The sequence below is a fragment of the Melanerpes formicivorus genome, unplaced genomic scaffold, assembly GCF_026170545.1.
Source record: "Melanerpes formicivorus ecotype bairdi unplaced genomic scaffold, bMelFor1.0.p_v2 SCAF_20, whole genome shotgun sequence".
Lineage (NCBI taxonomy): Eukaryota > Metazoa > Chordata > Aves > Piciformes > Picidae > Melanerpes > Melanerpes formicivorus.
The window spans coordinates 189,368-211,924 of record NW_027142372.1 but is presented as its reverse complement, the minus strand read 5'-3'; the positions used below and the strand labels follow the sequence as shown (position 1 = coordinate 211,924).

Genomic DNA, 22,557 nt, shown 5'->3' with positions numbered 1-22,557 from the left:
AGAGAGATTATTTTTTCCTTAAAGAAAAAAAGCCAAATGATATATACTAAAAATAAAGGGGGGAAAGTGTATGTTGAATTTCAGTTAAAGATGTAATTGAAATTTAAAATGGGATTTCTTTTTGTGGTGGTTGTTTTCAGCTGGGAAAACAGCAGAGCTGTCTTGGAGCTGGGGACTTCCAACCTGCATTCAGCTCCTCTCCAAGCCGTGTTCAAGCCCCCCTTCTTCTCTACAGGCTTGCAAGGCCCACCTGGATGCCTTCCTGGGTGACCTGCCCTAGGTGATCCTGCTCTGGCAGGAGCATTGGACTTGATCTGCAGAGGTCCTTTCCAGCCCCTACCGTTCTGAGATCCCGGGCCCTGTCCTGCGGGGAGCGGACAGAGGCAGGAGCCGTGGGATGCTGGAGGCCCTCTGTGCTCCCCAGCCCTGCGCTCGATCACGTGTCAGGCTCTTGGAAGCAGACCCAGCTCCTTCCCCCGGTGCCGTGGCTCCTTCCAGCAGGCCAGAGCAAGCGGCTGTGTGCGTGAGGAGGGAGCTGCTGCCCGGCCTCAGAGCCGCTGGCACAGGCGGGCTGCCCCGCCGGGCAGGGGCGCGCGGGGAGGCTGGGCTGGCGTGGGCACGAGAAGGGCCTGGGAGGCAGGAGCACAAGGGTGCTGTGCTCAGCCAGGGTTTCCTCGGTTTCACTCCAAGGCTGAGGAATGTCTGTCCATAACCACATCCAGATGTGCCTCCTTGGCAGCCTGCTGCTGAGACACAAGCGAGGGGACGCGGGATCGGCGCTCTCGAATGGGATGTAAGTATCTGTTCTGTCTGTTTGGTCAGGGTGGGCTGGGGAGGCTCAGGCAGCAAGAAGCCTGAAGTGGAGGCTGTCCCTGCTGCTTCCCTTCTCCTCCAGCCTGCAGCTTTTCTGTCTGCCTTGTTCTTGCAGAGTCCTTAGGTGCAGCACCCTGAGCTGCAATAGTTAACATGCAGCCAGGCTGGCTACAGGCTTTGAACACAGAGTCCTGCTACATCTGCTTCATGCTTTACTTCCCAGAGAACTTTCCTGGGCTGTTTGAGGTTGACTTTACAGCAGAACGTTTGGGGCTTCTTTAAACTGTGCCTCCAAAGAGAGGGTTTCCTCCCTGCCACAAACATGTTCCAGCTCCCAGCCATTCCTCGGCAGCACCGGGACACGAATCTCCCCGTCCGTGTCAGGCTGCTGAATGCTTGCAACAAAGCCTGAGGACTTTCACGCTCTCTAGTGCCACAGAGAGAGAAAGGAACAAATAATCAGCGAGATGGGCAGCTTCTAATCACATTGTGTAAGAGCTTTTGAGCATGTTTGGGTGAACTTGAGCAATGGGTGGCACCTGGAAAGGAGTGGGGCAAGTCACCGCGTGCTCCCTGTCCTGGCTGTGTAACATCCCTGCTCCTGCACTGGAGCTCCTGGGCTTTGGGGCATATCACCAAACTATTGGTCAGATCTGAAGCAGCAGTGAGTGCTGGGGAGGGCTGGAAAAGGAGGGTGGTGGTTTTGGTGGGGATGTTTCTTACCCCCTCCACAAGCCTGCAAAGCTTCGTTCCCCTCCTGGGGCCAGGGGAAATGAGTTTGTGAGAGGGAGGAGGGCAGGCTCCTCACCCTGTGCTTGGCTGCTCCAGGAGGGGCCTGTCTCCCTGCAGCACTCAGGGTGTGAGCTGAGCTGCTGAGCTCTCCAGAGGTCTGAAAAATCACCCCACCTACACACAAGACTGCACCTGGATTTGGGAAAGCACCTCTGGAGGCTGCTGAGCCTGTGGAAAGTAATTGCCTGGTACCTTCTGCTACTTGTTGGCAGCTGAATGCTCTCATTAGAGACCTGCTGCTGCTGCATTTAAAAGGAACTGGAGCTTTCTCTGCTGGCTGGATCTTGCCATGGCATGCCTGGCAGCAGCACAGTGCCACACAGACACTGCCCCTATGGCACATCTTACCCCACAAGGGCCAGGGACGTGTCCTGCACTGCTGAAAGGCAGCAGAACTACAGGCCCCAAACCCTGCCACATCCGCACAAGTGACTTAGCAGTGAGGCAGCAGGGTGCTGGGAGGAGCAGTGCAGGCAGCCAGCATTTCCCAGAGGTCATGGAGATGGTCATGGAGATGGTCATGCAGGCAGATAAGACTGCAAAGAGTCATCAGGGCTCCCATGCACAGCTCCCACTTGCCTTCTGCCATAGTACTGGGTGGTTCCTTGATGGGGATCTGATTGCCCTCTACAACTCCCTCAAAAGAGGCTGGAGCCAGGTGGGGGTCAGTCTCTTCTCACATGCAACAAGTGACAGGATGAGAGGAAATGGCCTCAAGTTGTGGCAAGGGAGGTTCAGGTTGGATATTAGGAAAAATTTCTTCACAGAAAGGGTTATCCAGCATCAGAACAGGCTGTCCAGGGAGGTGGTGGAGGTATTTCAAAGGCTGATGTGATGCTGAGGGACGTGGTTTAGTGGTAGTAGCTTAGCAGTAGTGGTGGGATTGTGAGCTCTGGGTGGGTGGTGAGAAATGATGATCTCAAAGGTCTCTTCCAACCTCAGCAGCTCTATGGTTCTATGGACAGTGCAAGTTCCTTTGAGACCCCTGTACATGAGAGCAGACACCTGAGCAGCCACCTCCAGCCTTTGCCCAGCAGCTCTGCAGTTTCTGTGTTTCAGTTTGCACGGTTTCACAAAAGCTTCAGCAGCTGTGGCAACTGCAGCCACCATTTGCAAGCAGCTAATGCATGACTGGCATTGCAAAAGCGAGGCTGGCAGTGCCAGCATGGGAGACTGCAATACAAGAGGACCAGCTGGGAAGCTGAGGCAAACACATATTTGAGGACTGGGGCAAGCAGAGAGAAAAATAAGGCACTCTTGTCCTCTAACAGTGTGGATCTCATCATTTGTTTGCACTGGCCCGAGAAGCAGCTGGGACAGGAAAGCTGGACACGGTTTTTGGAGCAGGGCCTGCATTTTTGTTACCTGTTTGCACAGTTCCAGCCAGCAGAACTTTTGCCTCCAGGTGCTGCAACGCAATGGCAGCAGTGACACCGTGCTGGTGATGCTGCACCGTGGGCTGGAGCACTGCTGTGACAACGACAGCATCCAGCAGCATCCCAGCACCACTGTGGTGTGCAGCTGAGCACTGACTTTGAGCCCCTGTCCCTCTGCTCTCTGTGTGCTTGGCTCTGGCTCCCAAGTCCAGCTGCTGGGAAAGCTCTCAGGACATTCAGCTAATGAAATCCTACAGTCTGTTCCCAGTTTGTTTATAGATGTGGAGAGTTCCAAGTGGCTGGCTGAGATGGGCTCTTCTGATAAGGCAGCTTAGAGACTGCTTTGATTGCTCCATGTTTCTAGAGCTGTGCACCAACCAGTGTGCTGAGGGGTGTCACTTGTATTCCAGCCAGCCTTGTGCTTCTGGTCAAGATCCAATCATCCAGCATGGCTTTGGAATCCCACAGTTCTACAAGAGACCTCTTCATCAACAACCTGCCATGCAGAGAGAATAGAATAGAATAGAACTAACCAGGTTGGAAAAGACCTCTGAGATCATCAAGTCCAACCTACCACCCAACATCATCTAATCAACTGAACCATGGCACCAAGCACCCCAGCCAGTCTCTTCCTAAACACCTCCAGGGATGGTGACTCCACCACCTCCCTGGGCAGCACATCCCAATGGCCAACAACTCTCTCTGGGAACAATTTCTTCCTCACCTCTAGCCTAAACCTCCCCTGGTGCAGCTTGAGACTGTGTCCTCTTGTTCTGGTGCTGGGTGCCTGGGAGAAGAGACCAACCCCCACCTGGCTACAACCTCCCTTCAGGCAGTTGCAGACAGCAAGAAGGTCTCCCCTGAGCCTCCTCTTCTCCAGGCTAAGCAACCCCAGCTCCCTCAGCCTCTCCTCACAGGGCTGTGCTCCAGACCCCTCCCCAGCTTTCTTGCCCTTCTCTGGACACCTTCCAGCATCTCAACCTCTTTCCTAAACTGAGGGACCCAGAACTGGACACAGGACTCAAGGTGTGGCCTAACCAGTGCAGTGTACAGGGGCAGAATGATCTCCCTGCTCCTGCTGACCACACTGTTCCTGATGCAGGCCAGGATGCCATTGGCCTTCTTGGCCACCTGGGCACACTGCTGGCTCATGTTCAGCCTACCATCAACCAGTACCCCCAGGTCCCTTTCTGCCTGGCTGCTCTCCAGCCACTCTGACCCCAGCCTGTAGCACTGCCTGGGGTTGTTGTGGCCAATGTGTAGAACCTGGCACTTAGATGTGTTCAATCTCATGCCAAAGCCACTTGAAGTATCACCTTCCAGGAGGTTATTGACTTTGCCTGAGGGAAAAACCAAAGAATAAACCAAAAACCAACTAACCAACACCAAAGTAGAAGAAACCATGCAGGAATAAAACTCAAGACACAGCACCCAAACAGAAGTGAAAGAGGTCTTCTTCCCCTGCCCCAACACACAGAGCTGGTTTTCCCCCTTTAAACACTCCAAAACCTGCTCAAACAGTGAAAGCCAAGTTTCTTTGTATGTGGGGCCAAACAAACCCAGCACTGACAGCTCACACATTTCCCTGGGGGCAGGGCACCCCAAGGACACCCATGAGATACAAAAACAAAGGTGAGGGTTTGCCTGCACAAGACCCACACCACAATAACTCAGCTGAGGGTTTGGAACCTTTCCTTTAGCACTTCAGGCTCCTGTACAAGGCTAAGAGAAGGACAGGAGCACAGCAAAACAAGTGATCTCTACACAAAGCATGCTGCTCATGTCTGCCTGCTCAGCAATGCATTCAAGTTAAGCTGGTGGGGACACAGAAGTCAAAAACTCTCCTGGCTCTTGGAGAATGGGACTGAGTGATGTTTGGTTGAAAGATGTAGTCACCAGAGCTCAAGGCAGTGCAGGCTCCCTGCTGTCAGCACCCTGGTCTAAGGGAGATAAAGCTCCTATGTTCATGGCTGTTCTTACAGTCCCAGCTGCAAGGTGGGCACAGGGTGTGGTGGTCCTGCTGCCAGCTAGTTCTTGAACAGTGTCAGCAAAAGGAGGCAGAGGAACAGCAGCACAAGGTGATGAAGGGCCTGGGAGCTTGATTTGCTCTTGTGGAGTGAATCAGAGTGGAAAAAGTGCTGGAAAGGAGGTGGGAGAGGAACACATGCACTCTGTGGGCCAGAGTCTAGATGTTAGTTTCCAGCACCAGGAGTTACAACCCAACTTTGTTCTCATGAAGTGTGTTCCATCAACATGAAAGGGAAGCAAATACCCAAGACTTCGAGCTTTGCCTCAAAGCATACCCACCACCCAAATTTTTCCAAGCTCCCCTGATGATTCCAAACTAACTCATTGAACCCACTGGAGCTGGATCCCCAACACTTTCTTTAGCTCATTTCACAGAGAAACAGCTAAGACATCTCCATCAGCAACCACAGCACCACATACTGCATGACCTCAGCCTCTCCATTGCCCAGCTCAAACCTACCAGTGACAGATCCAGCTTCAGGAATGAGGAGGATTGCTGGGAGGGAGTTGGAAATGCTTCACATGCAGTGGGGCAGCAAGTGGACCTGCCATGCTTGGTGGGGAGGGATGCTCCTGTGAGCCAGGCTGGGATGAGTATGCAGCAGGGCTCCTGGCTGTGTTTTGGACCAGCTTGCTCAGCTTACCTTGCTCCTGCAGCTGCTTTTCCTCAGGCTGGGTGGGTTGAATAACCACTCTTCAAGGCACAAAGCCAGAGGCCAGAAGCTCCAAGGCTTCTTGACTGAATTCAGGGACAGGATCCAGAGGCTTTTCCCCACCTGGGCCCATCTGAGCGCAAGTGATGGAGAACATGACAGCTGCTGCGAAAGAAGGAAGTTTCCAGGATGAGCTCAAGGCTTCATGTCATCCAGCTGAGAAGAAAGGAGTGGCAATGTAACAAAATCACCATTTAGCTGCTCTTATTGCAGCTCTCCTTGGCCATACTTCAGAATCCTCTTCTGAACTCAGTGAAAGCCAGGCTGAGGCCTGGGCCCGCTGCCCGAGCGTGCAGCAGTGCAGCTCAGATTCCCTGCCTGGATGCTCACCAGGGTGCTGTGCCCAGCTCTGACTACTTCCAGCTTTTGAGCATTTTCTTGCTTCTCAGGTCATGCAGGCTCTGCCCCCCGTGGTCCTTCCAGCATGTTCCCTTTGTACAGGCTCCCCATGTTTCCACTTCCTCAACATGGGAGCTCTCAGCCTAGCCAGCTACAGCCCAGCTCAACCCTGTAATGCCGCTGGTGCTCAGAGCCCAGCACACGACACTCCCAGCCATCCCCAAATCCTCCTTTATCCCACTCCTGGGGCAAGCTGCACCATCCCATGTTACTGCAGCCATCCTCAGGCAGCCAAAGAGGGACAATTTCCTGTTTCTCCACACTTGGGAGTATGCAGGAGGCAGCCCTGGCAGCCAAGCCTACGGTCCCCGAGGCACTGAGTGACGCAGCAGTTGTATAACCCCAGCTTCGTTTCACATGTTGGATGGAGATCCCCCTCAGTGGTGTACAAAGCATGTCCACCTTGGATATTGACATGCAGCAAGAACCTGCACTGAGAAACACTCTGCTGTGCTCACACCTCTTTTGTTTGGCATCAAGTACTTTCTGCTCACTTTGACAGCCCTGTAATTTTTATCCCTCCCCGGTGCTGAGGTGGGTTGGATAATCTTTTCTGGCTGTAGGACATGCTGCAGTGCCTGCCAGAATCATCAATCCCTCTGAATTCAGGAACAAGGCACTGTCCCCACACTGACATCCATGGACAGACCTCACTCCTGCATAACAAGCATAGAATGGTAGGGGTTGGAAGGAAGCTCTGGAGACCATCTAAGTGCAGGTCCCCTGCCAAAGCAGTCGAGGGGATATCATAGAATCAATAAGGTTGGAAGAGACCTCAAAGATCATCAAGTCCAACCTGTCACCCAACACCTCATGACTACTAAACCATGGCTCCAAGTGCCACATCCAATCCCCTCTAGAACACCTCCAGGGATGGGGACTCCACCACCCCCCTGGGCAGCACATCCCAATGGCCAACAACTCTCTCTGGGAAGAACTTTCTCCTCACCTCCAGCCTAAGCCTCCCCTGGCACAGCTTGAGACTGTGTCCTCTTGTTCTGGTGCTGGGTGCCTGGGAGAAGAGACCAACCCCCACCTGGCTACAATCTCCCTTCAGGGAGTTGCAGAGAGCAATAAGGTCTCCCCTGAACCTCTTCTTCTCCAGGCTAAGCAACCCCAGCTCCCTCAGCCTCTCCTCACAGGGCTGTGGTCGAGGCCTCTCCCCAGCCTTGTTGCCCTTCTCTGGACACATCCAAGAGTCTCAATGTCCTTCTGAAATTGAGGGGCCCAGAACTGGACCCAGGACTCAAGGTGTGGCCTAACCAGTGCTGAGTACAGGGCACAATGACTTCCTTGTTCCCTTCAAAAGAAGGGAATTTCAGGAGAAGGAAATCTCTAGCAAAGACTGAACAAACCCCAAACTCATATAATTTGATCAGAGGAGACTAGCAACTTCTTTTGAAAGCTAGATGTCTATATTCACCACTGAACTCTTTTGTTTCAGCATAAAAATGGCTATTTCAGGTCCTTGTCTTTCAATTAACAACAAGACAGAAGAAAATCCTGGCTATCAGCCCAGGCTTGTAATAATTCAGGGTTTGTCTTGGCTTTTTCAAGGGTGCCTGTTGCCAGATCCTGAGATGCTGGCAGGATAGATCTGTAAGTCATGGAAATTACGAGTTTTGTGACACACACACGGTTTATTCCAAACCCTCACTGATAAAATTAAACACAGGGAAGAGCCAAGACTTCCATCCAGCTCCTTCATTACCATCTGCAGCCTGGCAGCTGAAATAGGATTCAACTTTGGCATAGGAAATGGGGGGAAAAAAAATAAAGTAAATATCTGCTATCAGAGTGGGGAAGGAGATGAGACTTTGTAAAGGGCTTGGATGGAGACACAAAAACATCCCAACTCTATCAGGATCCATCCCACAGGCTCCACATCTCCCACTCACTTTGGAGCCTGCACAGAGCCAAGCAGCACCTCAATGAATAGAGTAGAATAGAATAGAATAGAATAGAATAGAATAGAATAGAATAGAATAGAATAGAATAGAATAGAATAGAATAGACCAGACCAGGTTGGCAAAGACCTTTGAGATCATGAAGTCCAACCTATCACCCAGCACCATCTAATCAACTAAACCATGGCACCAAGCACACCATCCAGTCTCTTCCTAAACACTTCCAGGGATGGGGACTCCACCACCTCCCTGGGCAGCACATCCCAATAGCCAATCTCTCTTTCTGGGAAGAACTTCTTCCTAATATCCAGCCCAAACCTCCCCTGGTGCAGCTTGAGACTGTGTCCTCTTGTTCTGGTGCTGGTTGCCTGGGAGAAGAGACCAACCCCCACCTGGCTACAACCTCCCTTCAGGAAGCCCATCCCATCACAAGACAAGGAGCAGAAATGTCTGAGTTTTAGTTCTTAAGGGCTTTTTGAGACAGGGTCCTGCATTTTGGTACCTCAACAGCATGCAGTAAAAATTCTTGCTCAAGATGAGCAGAAGAGCAAGATGGGGAAGATCACCTTGGCTAATTCAATACAACTGTAATACTGTCAAAGGAAGCTTAAAGAGCACAGAGCCATAGATCAAGTCCAACCATCAACCTAAACACTACCATGGCCACTAAGCCATGTCCCCAGGTGCCAACATCTTCAGGTGTGGTGACTCCACCACCTCCCCAGGCAGCCTGTTCCAATGCCTGACCACTCTTGCTGCAAAGAAATTTTTCCTGATCTCCAACCTAAAACTCCTTGGCACAATTTCATTCCCTCTCCTATTACCTGGTACCTGCACCTCACTGCAACCTCCTTTCATGGAGCTGTAGAGAGCAATGAGGCCTCCCCTCAGCCTCCTCCAAAATAAACAATCCCTGTTCCTTCAGCCACTCCACATCAGACTTGTGCTCCAGACCATTCACCAGCTCTGCTGCCCTTCTCTGGACCTGCTCTAGAATCTCAATGCCTTTCCTGTAATGAAGGGCCCAACACTGAACCCAGGCAGTGCTACAGGCTGGGGTCAGAGTGGCTGGAGAGCAGCCAGGCAGAAAGGGACCTGGGGGTAGTGGTTGGCAGCAGCTGAACATGAGCCAGCAGTGTGCCCAGGTGGCCAAGAAGGCCAATGGCATCCTGGCCTGCATCAGGAACAATGTGGCCAGCAGGAGCAGGGAAGTCATTGTGTCCCTGTACTGAGCACTGGTTAGGCCACACCTTGAGTCCTGTGAACAGTTCTGGGGCCCTCAATTTAAGAAGGACATTGAGACTCTTGAATGTGTCCAGAGAAGGGCAACAAAGCTGGGGAGGGGTTTGGAGCACAGCCCTGTGAGGAGAGGCTCCCTGTGGGGAGCTGGGGTTGCTCAGCCTGAAGAAGCGGAGGCTCAGGGGAGACCTTCTTGCTGCCTGCAACTATGTGAAGGGAGGTTGTAGCCAGGTGGGGGTTGGTCTCTTCTCCCAGGCAACCAGCACCAGAACAAGGGGACACAGTCTTGAGCTGTGCCAGGGGAGGTTTAGGCTGGGTGTCAGGAAGAAATTCTTCCCAGAGAGAGTTGTTGGCCATTGGGATGTGCTGCCCAGGGAGGTGGTGGAGTCCCCATCCCTGGAGGTGTTCAAGAGGGGATTAGATATGGCACCTGGTGCCATGGTTTAGTAGTCATGAGGTGTTGGGTGACAGGTTGGACTTGATGATCTCTGAGGTCTTTTCCAACCTGATTGATTCTATGATTATTGAGCTGCTGTGGGGACAGTGGTGATGAGAAGCTGTTTGCTGCAGATGCTGGACCAGTTCCTTCCTTCAACTATGGTTACAGGCTGCTTCCTGCTTCTTACTCCTCCTCCATGATTGGTTTTGTTTCTTTGTTTGCAGTTGAAGAACTGGGCGAATGAGACAGAAGACCTCCGGGAAAAGTGTAAGCCAGAACCCAAACTTTCCATTTCAAAAGGCAGCTTCACCTCTCACGCTTGACTAAAACATTCCTAACATCAGCCTCTGCCCTCCTTCTACCTATTGGGGTTTATTTTGCCCACCTCTTCCTTACCAGTCTGGATGGTTTTATTCACTTCTCACATGTGAGAAGTGATAGGACAAGAGGAAATGGCCTCAGGTTGCACCAGGGGAAGTTCAGGTTGAGTATCAGGGAAAATTTCTTCCCAGAAAGGGTTTTCAGGCCCTGAAAAGGCTGCGCAGGGGTGTGGTGTGGTCACCATCCCTGGAGACACATGGATGTGTGCTTTAGTCAGCACTGGTTAGGCCACACCTTGAGTCCTGTGTCCAGTTCTGGGCCCCTCAGTTTAGGAAAGATGTTGACTTGCTGGAAGGTGTCCAGAGAAGGGCAACAAAGCTGGGGAGGGGTCTGGAGCACAGCCCTGTGAGGAGAGGCTGAGGGAGCTGGGATTGTTGAGCCTGGAGAAGAGGAGGAGGCTCAGGGGAGACCTTATTGCTGTCTACAACTACCTGAAGGGAAGTTGTAGCCAGGTGGGGTTGGTCTCTTCTCCCAGGCAATCAGCACCAGAAAAAGAGCACACAGTCTCAAGCTGTGCCAGGGGAGGTTCAGGCTGGATGTTAGGAAGAAGTTGTTCCCAGAAACAGAGATTGGCCATTGGGATGTGCTGCCCAGGGAGGTGGTGGAGTCCCCATCCCTGGAGGTGTTTAGGAAGAGACTGGCTGGGGTGCTTGGTGCCATGGTTTAGTTGATTAGATGGTGTTGGGTGACAGGTTGGACTTGATGATCTCAGAGGTCTTTTCCAACCTGGTTAATTCTATTCTATTCTATTCTATTCTATTCTATTCTATTCTATTCTATTCTATTCTATTCTATTCTATTCTATTCTATTCTATTCTATTCTATTCTATTGCATTCCATTCCATTCCATTCCATTCCATTCCATTCCATTCCATTCCATTCCATTCCATTCCATTCCATTCCATTCCATTCCATTCCATTCCATTCCATTCCATTCCATTCGGTTTAGTGCTGGTGGCTTCGCAGCAGTGGTGGGATTGCAAGCTGCAGCTGAGTGGTTGGAAGTGATCTCAAAGGTCTCTTCCAGCCTCAACTGTTCTATGATTTGGCAGGGGCAAAACACCCCTGGCCCTTCTAGCCTTGGTAATGGAAGTGATTTAGAATGGTTTAATAATTTATAAAAAGATCACTGCCAGCAAAAAGGCCTTGAGTGGATCTGAGAGAGTGCTTAGTGTGTGCATTTTCAAGCACAAATCACAGCTGGTTTGCAAGAGCTGGCTCTTGGTGTACCCAGAGAGAAGTTTGCCCTTCAGCACGTCAGCTCCCTGCTTTGACTCAAAAAAGGGTAAAAGCAGCAAGAAACAGTTACCAAGCCAAGGGAAAAAAGTACAAAAGGAAATAATGTAATGATTGTTAAGGGTTTGTAGTGACAGGATGAGGAGAAACTGACTGAAGAGATTTAGACTGGAGATTAGAAAGTAATTCCTCACAGTGAGGCTGGGGAGACACTGGACCAGGTTGCCCAGGGAGGTTGTGGTTGCCTCCTCCCTGGAGGTGTTCAAGGCCAGGTTGGAGGAGGCCTTGAGCAACCTGGGCTGGTGGGAGGTGTCCTTGCCCATGGCAGGGGGTTGGAACTAGATGAGGTTTTTTCAGATGTCCCTTCCACCACAAATCATTCTGTGATTCTCTGGTTTATGGAAGGATGGCATTGCTCACCATTTCCACCTCATTCCTTGCCAAAGCAGCAAAACCCATGAAAAACAAAACCTGATGAACAGAGGGAATGTGGGAGGAAGGGCTGGTTTCACCTTGTGCTTCAGGAGTAGTGTTCAGGATGATGGGTTGGTGGCTTAACTATCCAAGTCACACAGGCAGAGCAGTAGGATCAGCAGTAGGATCACAGAATCAACAAGGTTGGAAGAGACCTCAAGGATCATCAAGTCCAACCTGTCACCACAGACCTCATGACTAAACCATGGCACCAAGGGCCACGTCCAATCCCCTCTTGAACACCTCCAGGATTGGTGACTCCAGCAGTAGGATTAGAAGTAGGATCAGCAGTAGGATCAGCAACCCTTGGGCAAGTTCCTCAACATGTCTCAGTGCCTGTGGGAGCACCACAAACTCTTCTGCTGGTTATTTTGATGGTGTTTCAGCCAGCCTTGCTTGCATGCTTCACCAAAGCTGCCAGCTTCTCCTTGCTGACAGGGTATGTTTATTTACAGATGGACATTGGTGCTGGGCAGATCAGACACAGCTCTTAACGGTTCCAGGAACACCGTGGAGACCATGAGAGTTCGTCTCAAAGGGGATGCGATCTGTACCCTCCTCCTGACGGTGGCACTTTGCTCTTTACTCTACTCCCAGCTGGAACATTTGGTCCCAGCAGGAAACAAGGAGCTGACGCAGAAGCAGCCTTCAGTAACACCAAAAGTAGTCTCTCACCCCAGAGGGCCTCGGAGACCAATGCCAGCACAGGCAATGGTGCCCAGACCTCAAGTAACTCTTGCTGTGAGACAAAAGGAAGTGGCCAGCACCAGGGTCCAAACCACAACTCCAGCCCCAGTGACCGATTCTGCCTTCAACTTCAAGCTCTATCTCCTAAACAAGGACAAGAGGAACTTCAACCTTCTCATTAACCAGCCCAAGAAATGCAGGAGGACACCAGGAGGTCCCTTTCTGCTCATTGCTATCAAATCAGTAGTTGAAGACTTCGACAGGCGCGAGATCGTCCGCAAGACCTGGGGCAGGGAGGGGCTGGTGAACGGGGAGCAGATCCAGCGCGTGTTCCTCCTGGGAACGCCAAGGAACAGGACGGCGCTAGAAACCTGGGAGACCCTGATCCAGCAGGAGAGTCAGGCGTACAGGGACATTTTACTTTGGGACTTCATGGACACTTTCTTCAACCTGACCCTGAAGGAGATCCACTTCCTCAGCTGGGCCGCCGAATTCTGCCACAGCGCGAAGTTCATCTTCAAAGGCGACGCCGACGTCTTCGTGAACGTGGAGAACATTGTTGACTTCCTGGAGAGGCACGACCCCGCCGAGCACCTCTTCGTGGGGGACATCATCTACAACGCCCGGCCCATCCGTGTCCCAAAGAGCAAATACTACATCCCACAGACCATGTACGGGCTAAGCATGTACCCAGCCTACGCCGGAGGGGGAGGGTTTCTGCTGTCCAGCCACACCATGAGGAAGCTCTCCAGGGCTTGCGGAGAGGTGGAACTCTTCCCCATCGACGACGTCTTCCTGGGGATGTGCCTACAGAGGCTCAACCTCAAACCCATTTCGCATGAAGGATTCAAGACCTTCGGTATCGTTAAGCCTTCTGCCGCCCCCCACCTCCAGACATTTGACCCTTGTTTCTACAAGGATCTCATGGTAGTACACAGCCTGAAAGTTGCTGAGATCTGGCTAATGTGGAACCTGCTCCACAGCCCACGGCTCTCCTGCACTCAGAAGAAGCAAGTGAAGAAACCTTTCCAGTGGAAAATGAGAGCTCAGATAACGCAGGCACCATCCCTTGGGTAACATGGGCAGACCACAGTAGAAACAGGCAGCAAACCATCTGGGAAAGGGAGCCTGGAGCTATTGCAACCAAAAGGAACCCACTTTAGAAGTGCTTCAGCACATCTCATTTACAGTCTTAGGAAAAGATGGCCAATTATTGCAGGATTTTGCCCAAATCCCACATTTGCACAGGTGCCATGTAGGTCCTTCTCCAGTAAGGAGTCCAAATAACCCTTAAGAGTATCTTTAATTTATTATTATTTATTAGAAATGTAGTAGTGCTTAGTGGGCCAGTGTGTGGGGAAAAGGACACTGCAAAAGGTAATCCTTGGAGATTTTGAAGCATTGAGAGACATAGAAGATGATCACAGAATTACTGAAGCTGGAATTGAGCTCTGAGATCAAGTCCAGCCTGTGACCTAATACCACCACATCAGCTAGACCATGTCACTTAGAAAATAAGAGAGCACAGAATCACAGTGGTTGGAAGGACCTTTAAGATCAAGTTCAACCATTAGCTAACTCTCATGACACCAAGGAGTATAGGAGTTGTTGCCAACTTGACACCTTGACTTGGACTCATTGAGAAATGACCAAGCTGCACAGAAACTGGAGGAAAGGAAATCAAGTCAGATCACCACTGCTTGGTTGGCTTTCTGTAGGCCTGGCGTAAGAGGAGAACAGAACAACTTGCAGCTGTTGACATGGGGTCCTGTACCTTGAAGGTAGGATGGAAAGCCAGAAAATCAGGCAGAAGCTGAGGCTGGCATGGCTGCTTGAGCAAAGGGCAGGCAAAGAGACAACTGGGAAGGGACAGAATTCCAAAGGGCCTTTAAAGAAAGGACAAGAACAACTTTGAGTTGAACCCTCTGAGCCTGGATGTAACCTGGTTCATTCTATTCTATTATTTGTAGCACACCTCAGTTCAAATATCTGCTCCAGTGACACACTCAGGCTTTGGCACTTCCACCCAGAGCTCAGACTCTCAGCACTATCAATTTGCACTAAGTGCCAGTCAGCAAAATCATCCAACAGCATCTGATCTCTCTTACCATTTAATCCAGATCTTCAGAAGATTGGAGAAATCCTCTGGGCCTTTGCTTGTGAGGGTAAAACCACACAGAGCTGCTGCTTGCATCACATTTGGGAGCTTCTTCAAACAAGGGAAAGCTTGTCAACGGGCTGGGCTGCTTTCTGCAGTCCTCCCTGCTCTTGCCTGGCACACAGCAAAGTGTGAACAGCAGCCAAGACTCTTCACATTGCTGTGGGTAACATGTGAAGGGAAAAAGTATTCCTCAGACAAAAATGCTTCAAATAAAAGCCTTTCTAAATCTATTGCAAGAAAGCAAAACCACAAAGCAATCTCTCTGTTGGACTTCTCAAGTTTTGGTGAGTCTGCAGCTTCAGAAGTATTTTAAGTACGAGGGCACAGGACTGCTGAGTTTTGCAAACAGTCAATGATTTGAAGCAACAGATTACCTTCACAGAACATCTTCATCTTGGACATCAAAAAGGAAGCAAAATGCCTTGAAATCAGAGTTAAAAAGCTACGAAATCCATGGGGCAAGGAGCCTGGGTTCACCTCTGGTGCCACAGCTGTTAATACTCCCACAGTGCTTCCCCTCTCAACAAAACTTCTATCCATCAGAGAACTCCTGATGCCGTCCCTCTTCCGGAGGGTACACAAACACACAGCCTCAAAGGAAACTAAAAAGCAGTTGCAAGTGTTCTGGAAGCAGCTTTCCCTTGAACAGAAAATCATAGAATCAGAATCACAGAATCAATAAGGTTGGAAAAGAGCTCAAAGATCACCAAGTCCAACCTGTCACCATGGCACCAAGTGCCACATCCAATCCCCTCTTCAACACCTCCAGGGATGGTGACTCCACCACCTCCCTGGGCAGCTCATCCCAATGGCCAACAACTCTCTCTGGGAAGAACTTCTTCCTGACACCCAGCCTAAACCTCCCCTGGCACAACTTGAGACTGTGTCCTCTTGTTCTGGTGCTGGTTGCCTGGGAGAAGAGACCAACCCCCTCCTGGCTACAACCTTCCTTCAGGGAGTTGTATACAGCAAGAAGGTCTCCCCTGAGCCTCCTCTTCTCCAGGCTATGCAACCCCAGCTCCCTCAGCCTCTCCTCACAGGGCTGTGCCCCAGACCCCTCCCCAGCTTTGTTGCCCTTCTCTGGACACCTTCCAGCAACTCAACATCTTTCCTAAGCTGAGGGGCCCAGAACTGGACACAGGACTCAAGGTGTGGCCTAACCAGTGCTGAGCACGGAGCAGAATGACCTCCCTGCTCCTGCTGGCCACACTGTTCCTGATGCAGGCCAGGATGCCATTGGTCCTCTTGGCTGTGTGGGCACACTGCTGACTCATGTTCAGCCAGCTGTCAACCAGTACCCCCAGGTCCCTCTCTGCCTGGCTGCTCTCCAGCCACTCTGACCCCAGCCTGTAGCACTGCCTGGGGTTGTTGTGGCAATGTGTAGAACCCTGCACTTGGATGTGTTCAATCTCATGCCCTTGGACTCTGCCCATCTGTCCAGCCTGGCAAGGTCCCTCTGCAGAGCTCTCCCACCCTCTAACAGATCAACTCCTGCCTCCAGCTTGGTGTCACCTGCAAATTTACTGATGATGGACTCAATCCAGTTAAGATTATGCTCACAGCAGTGAGATTTCCCATATCCTTGGGACCAGAGGAGGGTTTTGGGCTTCTCTGCTTCCCAGTCTCTTTGCTGTAGCCACAGACACATTCCCAGATCCTAAATGGAGAGTGGTGTCTAATTTTTTTTAGCAACTGCTCTGTGCCATGTCTGGATTAACCAGAAATTCCCATTTCTTGCACAAGAGCAACATTTTTCCACACAGATTGCCTGTTTTACTGGAATGAGTCTCTGGACTGTTTAGGTGTTGGGTACTGATGCCCAGGACATTGTGGCCTAACCCAGTGCTCGTGTTGGGCTCAATCACAGAATTGCTTTGGTTGGAAAAGACTTCTGAGATCACCAGGTCCAACCATCAACCTAACACCATCGTGGCCATGTGCACCAAACTGCCATGGCCACAGGTTTCTCAAACACCTCCAGGGATGGGGACTCCACCACCTCCCTGGGCAGCCTGTTCCAATCTCTGACCACCCTTGCAGCAAAGACATTTGTCCCTCATCTCCAACCTAAACCTCCCCTAGCACAACTTGCTTCTTGCTCAATCACCAGTTGCAGTTCATGATCTTGAAAGCCTTCTCCAACCTGAACAATTCCATGATTTGGTAAGATTTTCAGGATACAATCCTGAAATCCAAACGCTCATGTGAGCTCTGCAGGGTTCTGCCAGAGCCTTGCTGGTGGGAGAAAGCCAGTCACAGCCCTGTCTGCTGTCATGTGTGATGGTTCTGTGGCTGTGAGTGTGTACAGGAACACATCACCTGTGATCAGTTTCCCACTTGGGGAAAGTATTTATGCCAGAATTAAATGACATGCTGCCAGCTGTCAGAGTGAGTCTGTCAAGTACTAAGCCTAACACCACAGCAAGAAGAAAAAAACATTGCTCAATATTTTACATAACTTGGGAAATCTTTCCTTAAGCTGGACTTGAATTAATGGTGAACACAGAAAAATAAACCCTGGGCTTACCTTATGATTTTTCACAAGGCAGCCAGTCAGGTCCAGCACAGTCCTTGTTGAGATCTGTTCTTTAAGCCTGGAAATACAGATTGATTCTTCCTCTAGAATACCTTCAGTTCCACCCACAAAGCAGCAATAACAAGTGCATTTTGTCCAAGATCAGAGCCACTGTTCAACAGTCACCTCTCACAGAGCCTCAGCAGAGCAAGGACTGGGAGGGACCTCTGGAGATCATCCAGTCCAACCCCTCTGTCAAAGCAGGGCACCCACAGCAGCTTGCCCAGGAGCAAAATAGCCAGGTGAGGCTGGAGTCTCTCCAGAGAAGGAGACTCCACAACCTCTCTGGGCAGCCTGCTCCAGGCCTCCAGCACCCTCACACCAAAGAATCACAGAATCACCAAGGTTGGAAGAGACCCCAAAGATCATCAGGCCCAACCCATCACCATGACTAAACCATGGCACCAAGTGCCACATCCAGTCCCCTCTTGAGCACCTCCAGGGATGGTGACTCTACCACCTCCCTGGGCAGCCCATTCCAATGGCCAGTCTCGCTTTCTGGGATGAACTGTTTCCTCACCTCCAGCCTAAACCTCCCCTGGCACAGCTTGAGACTGTGTCCTCTTGTTCTGGTGCTGGTTGCCTGGGAGAAGAGACCAACCCCCACCTGGCTACAATCTCCCTTCAGGGAGTTGTAGACAGCAAGAAGGTCTCCCCTGAGCCTTCTCTTCTCCAGGCTAAGCAACCCCAGCTCCCTCACCCTCTCCTCGTAGAGGCTTCTCCTTGTGTTCAGATGGAATCTTCTGGGCTCCACTCTGTGCCCCCTGTCCTTTGTCCTTGCCAGCAGAAACAGAACAAGAGAACAATGTTTATACCCTGTTGCCTTAATCTATGGAATGTCAGGTTTCTTTTACTCAATGAATACTAAACCTACTATCTGTTAGTGCAAGACACTGCTGCTTTTGTCTTTGTTCTCCAGCCTCTGCTGCATGGTTTCAAAAGCTGCAGCCGAGCTGGAATCTCACAGACCCCCCCAGGGGAGCACAAACGACTCACAGGGAAATGCTGGAGGGCAGTGCTGCAGCCCTGCAGTTCTTTAAGCTCTACTGACTGCTAAAGCAGGCCAGAAGTCTTTGATTGCACCAAGAAGTGGGATTCCTAGAAGATGAGGGTCTTAAAGATCTTAAAACCCCCTGGTGGGTATGAGCTGGTAGAAGGACTCTTGAAATGACCTTTCTGATCCATCCCAGCAAAGCCAACCCATCCATTTCTGAATGATGTTCTGAGCAGCTTTAATTAGCTGCCTGATTCAATGCACCACTTGAGGGTTTGCTACAAAGCCTTGCTTAGCAGGTGCCCCCCCCACCCCCCATGACTAAACCCATGATCAGAAGAGAAAACAAACATCCTAAGTGGATTCCACCAGTAGCAAGGGAAGCAATCAGACTTCCTTGAGGCAGACATAAACAGCTGAAGCTAATACAGTGCAGTAGGTTTTACTGAACCCCAGAGATTCTCCCCCTCCCCCCCCCCCGCCCGAGTTTGGTCCTGCTGTACAAAAGTAGCCAGATTGGGTCACTAAAAAGAGCAGAGCTGGCTTGAACCTCACATCCAACACCTCCCAAACCATCTCTGAACACATCAACTGGTAGCAAATGCCAAGATCCATCATCTGGCCAGGCCACTGCTGACCCAGATACCATAAATGAGAAAGCTGAAGATGGCTCTGAAGCAACTGAGCAGCATTTCCCAGATGATGCTACAAACTCTGCTAACATTTATCAAACCCAGCAAAACACTAAACCCAGCTTCTAAGGATTTTCTAGGCAGTATAAAAACCATCCTGAGGGAAAAGGGAGGAAACCAGCCCAGAGAATGAGTGCATCCAAGTCTCTCAAGAGGAGGCAACAGCTCCCCCTACCACTCCTGACCAGCCCAATGCTCTCCCCAGTTCATCCAAACCATTCTCACAGATCTTCGCATTCTGAGCCTGTTCAATGACAAACCCACTGCTAAAACCAGGGGAAAAACACTATCAACAAACATGGATCTGTGGTTACTGCCTTGTCCCCAGCATAGGTGGGAAATAAAGGTGTGATAATAAGACACTCACTGCAGTCATAAAAATCAGAGAATCACAGAATTGTTTCAGTTAGGAAAACCTTCTGAGAACATCAAGTCAAACCATCAACCCACCACCACCATGGCTGCCAAACCATGGCCCCAGGTGCCATGGCCACAGGTTTCTTGAACACCTCCAGGCATGGGGACTCCACCACCTCCCTGGGCAGCCTGTGCCAATCCCTGACCACTCTTGCAGCATAGAAATATGTCCTCATCTCCAACCTAACCCTCCCCTAGCACAATTTCAGGCCATTTCCTCTCATATTATCACCTGATACAAAAGAGAACAGACTGACCCCCACCTCACTGCAACCTCCTTTCAGGGAGCTGTAGAGAGCAATGAGGTCTCCCCTCTGCCTCCTTTTGCCTAGACTAAACACCCCCAGTTCCCTCAGACACAGAAGAAAAGGGAGAAACAGTTTGCAGCCTCCATACTTGTTGATGCACTCAGAATCATAGAAAGCACTGGTTTGGAAGGGACCCCTAATGGTCACCTAGTCCAACTCCCCTGCAGTCACAGCAGGGACATCCCCAACTAGATCAGGCTCCTCAGAGCCTCATCAAGCCTGAACTCGAATGTCTCCAGCAATGGGGCCTCCACCAACCTTCAGGGCATCTTGTTCCAGTGGAGCTCTCCAGTGAGGAACAGACAAATTTGGGATTTCAGAGGCTCAGCTTTCCAACAGAAAGCAGAGATGAAAAGGGAGCAGAGTGAACCAGGCTGGTGTGGTTCCCAAGCTGCTTTGCCTGCAGGTTGTGTAATCCTGCAGGGGGTTGGCTGTGACTGGCATTTAAAATAGAAGTCTCTCTGAAGGATGTTAATCCTGGTGTGCAACCCATGCACCACAGTGTAGGTGTGAAACATTAAAGCACTTACAAACAGCTTCCAAAACTGCAATCTGTAGTGCTCTGAAGAGACCAATTTCCTGAGGAGAAAATGGGAGAATTCAATGTGGAAGAGAAAAAGGTTTGGATAACTCATTAGAGCCTAGTCCAGACCAGCACTGCAGAGTTAGCAGGGTATCTTACAGCCCAGTAATGACCCACTCTGCAAAGTCCAGCCTGCCTTTCCCACTGTTTCAAACAGTATTATTCCCAGACTGTGAGAAGGAATGGTTTTACCTGCTGGAAAAACACACATCCCACAAACAAACCAAGGGTTTGACAAAGAATTAAACCCCATCTGAACAGTGACTGGTTACAGCTAAAATGCACACAAGTAGAGAAGATGATTTTTGGGTTCCACCCAAGCCCTAATCCCTTTGGAGATGGAATTTGCACTCATTGAACTCATTCCACCCTGGCACTGATCAAAGTCCCAAATTTCATCAAGTCCTGATCCTGCTTTAATGCTCTTCATGAAGCTCCATTTTTATTTCCTCCTCCTTTGGCTTCAACATTACCTTCTCTCTGAAAGAGCTAGAGCCAACCTTACATGAAATGAGCCAACCAGAACTGTTTTGACTCCCCAAGCACAAGCTTGGGCTTGACATGCAGCGTCAGGGGCAGCCAGAGAGGAGAGAGTGGGGTTGGTGTAACCAAGATAAGAGAGGTATCATCTAAAAAGGTGTTTGTGGGCCAAAAGTTGACATGGGACAACTGTGATCTGCAGAGCCAGCACTGAAAAACTGGGTTTAGATCTACCACCAAGAGTTATTCTGAACTCAAAGGGTTCCAAGACACAACCTGCCCTTGTGAAATTTGCCATATGAGACACCTTGGTGCTTGTCTGGACAATGAAGCAAGCAAAGGGAACTAGAATCTTTCTCTCTCCCATGAAGAAAAGCTGAGGGACTTGCAGCTTTTTAGCCTGGAGAAGACTGAGGGGGGGATCACATCAATGCTATTCTAGGGTGGCTTCAAGGGTGGCTCTCAGGAGGATGGAGCCAGGCTTTTCAAGTGGTGCCCAGTGACAGGACAAAGGATAATGAGCACAAACTGTAACAGTGTGGTGGGTTAACACCCATTCTGAAAACAAAGGGGGGAGGGCTTGAGAGTGCTTTGCCCTCCTGGCAGGGCGTTTTCCCCCTGGGAACCTGAGTCTGTTCGACTCCCCTCTCCCTGCCCAGCTAGGCTATAAAAGGGAGGACATTGCAGTCATTAGCTTTCCTTTTTGGCTCCTGCCTCTCCTGGACAAGAACTACTGCAGCTGCCTTCCTGCTCCTCTGCCACATGGTTGAGCCTGATCCAGTATCACAGAATCACCAAGGTTGGAAAAGACCTCAGAGATCATTGAGTCCAACCTGTCACCACAGACCTCATGACTAGACCATGGCACCAAGTGCCACATCCAATCCCCTCTTGAGCACCTCCAGGGACGGTGACTCCACCACCTCCCTGGGCAGCACATCCCAATGACGAACGACTCGCTCGGTGAAGAACTTTGTCCTCACTTCCAGCCTAAAATTCCCCTGGCGCAGCCTGAGACTGTGTCCTCTTGTTCTGGTGCTGCTTGCCTGGGAGAAGAGACCAACCCCCACCTGGCTACAACCACCTTTCAGGTAGTTGTAGAGAGCAATGAGGTCTCCCCTGAGCCTCCTCTTCTCCAGGCTCAACAACCCCAGCTCCCTCAGCCTCTCCTCACAGGGCTGTGCTCCAGACCCCTTCCCAGCCTCTTTGCCCTTCTCTGGACACCTTCCAGCATCTCAACATCTTTCCTAAACTGAGTGGCCCAGAACTGGACACAGGACTCAAGGTGTGGCCTAAGCAGTGCTGAGTACAGGGCACAATGACTTCCCTGCTCCTGCTGGCCACACTAGTCCTGATCCAGGCCAGGATGCCATTGGCCTTCTTGGCCACCTGGGCACACTGCTGGCTCATGTTTAGGCAGCTGTCAATCAGCACCCCCAGGTCCCTCTCTGTTTGGCAGCTCTCAGCCACTCTGACCCCAGCCTGTAGCTCTGCATGGGGTTGTCATGGCCAAAGTGCAGCACCTGGCACTTGGGACTTGTTGAATGCCTTCCTGTTGGACTCCACCCATCTGTCCAGTTGGTTGAGGTCCCTCTGAAGAGCCCTTCTGCCCTCTAACAGATCAGTATCTGCTCCCAGCTTGGTGTCATTTGCAAACTTGCTGATGTCTGTCTCAATGCCCTCATCCAGATCATCAATGAAGATATTAAAGAGGATGGGGCCCAGCAGTGATCCCTGGGGGACATCACTGGTGACCGGCCACCAGCTGGCTGTGGCACCATTCACCACCACTCTCTGGGCTCAGCCTCCAGACAGTTCCTAACCTTCCTATCCTTCTCCCTGCTGCCTCCAGGCCTCTTCAGA

The 22,557-nt window shown here is 50.8% G+C and overlaps 1 protein-coding gene and 1 long non-coding RNA gene across 3 annotated transcripts; one reads left to right on the top strand and one right to left on the bottom strand.

The window, feature by feature from the left end:
- Positions 1-479: 479 nt before the first annotated feature.
- B3GNT9 (UDP-GlcNAc:betaGal beta-1,3-N-acetylglucosaminyltransferase 9) lies at positions 480-18,079 on the top strand. 2 transcript variants are annotated; one of them, XM_068150439.1, is made up of 2 exons: positions 480-793; positions 12,253-18,079. In XM_068150439.1, exons 1-2 carry the CDS (start codon positions 699-701, stop codon positions 13,559-13,561), a joined length of 1,404 nt encoding a protein of 467 aa, XP_068006540.1. In that variant the 5' UTR covers positions 480-698; the 3' UTR covers positions 13,562-18,079. The 2 variants fall into 2 exon arrangements, with proteins under 2 accessions (XP_068006540.1, XP_068006539.1); XM_068150438.1 differs by lacking the exon at positions 480-793 and adding an exon at positions 9,931-9,973.
- On the bottom strand, positions 17,173-20,474 carry LOC137447176 (uncharacterized). Its single transcript, XR_010988812.1, has 3 exons — positions 20,162-20,474; positions 17,921-17,996; positions 17,173-17,239 (listed from the first exon to the last, which is right to left on the bottom strand). It is a non-coding gene; the product is annotated as an uncharacterized lncRNA (long non-coding RNA).
- Positions 20,475-22,557: the final 2,083 nt, after the last annotated feature.

What these genes read in the sequence shown, in the direction of transcription:
- B3GNT9 (XM_068150439.1), top strand. Translation starts at nt 699, where the DNA reads ATGTCTGTCCATAACCACATCCAGATGTGCCTCCTTGGCAGCCTGCTG. An exon ending in TCGGCGCTCTCGAATGGGAT is followed by an intron (nt 794 to 12,252) that starts GTAAGTATCTGT and finishes GTTTATTTACAG; the next exon opens with ATGGACATTGGTGCTGGGCA.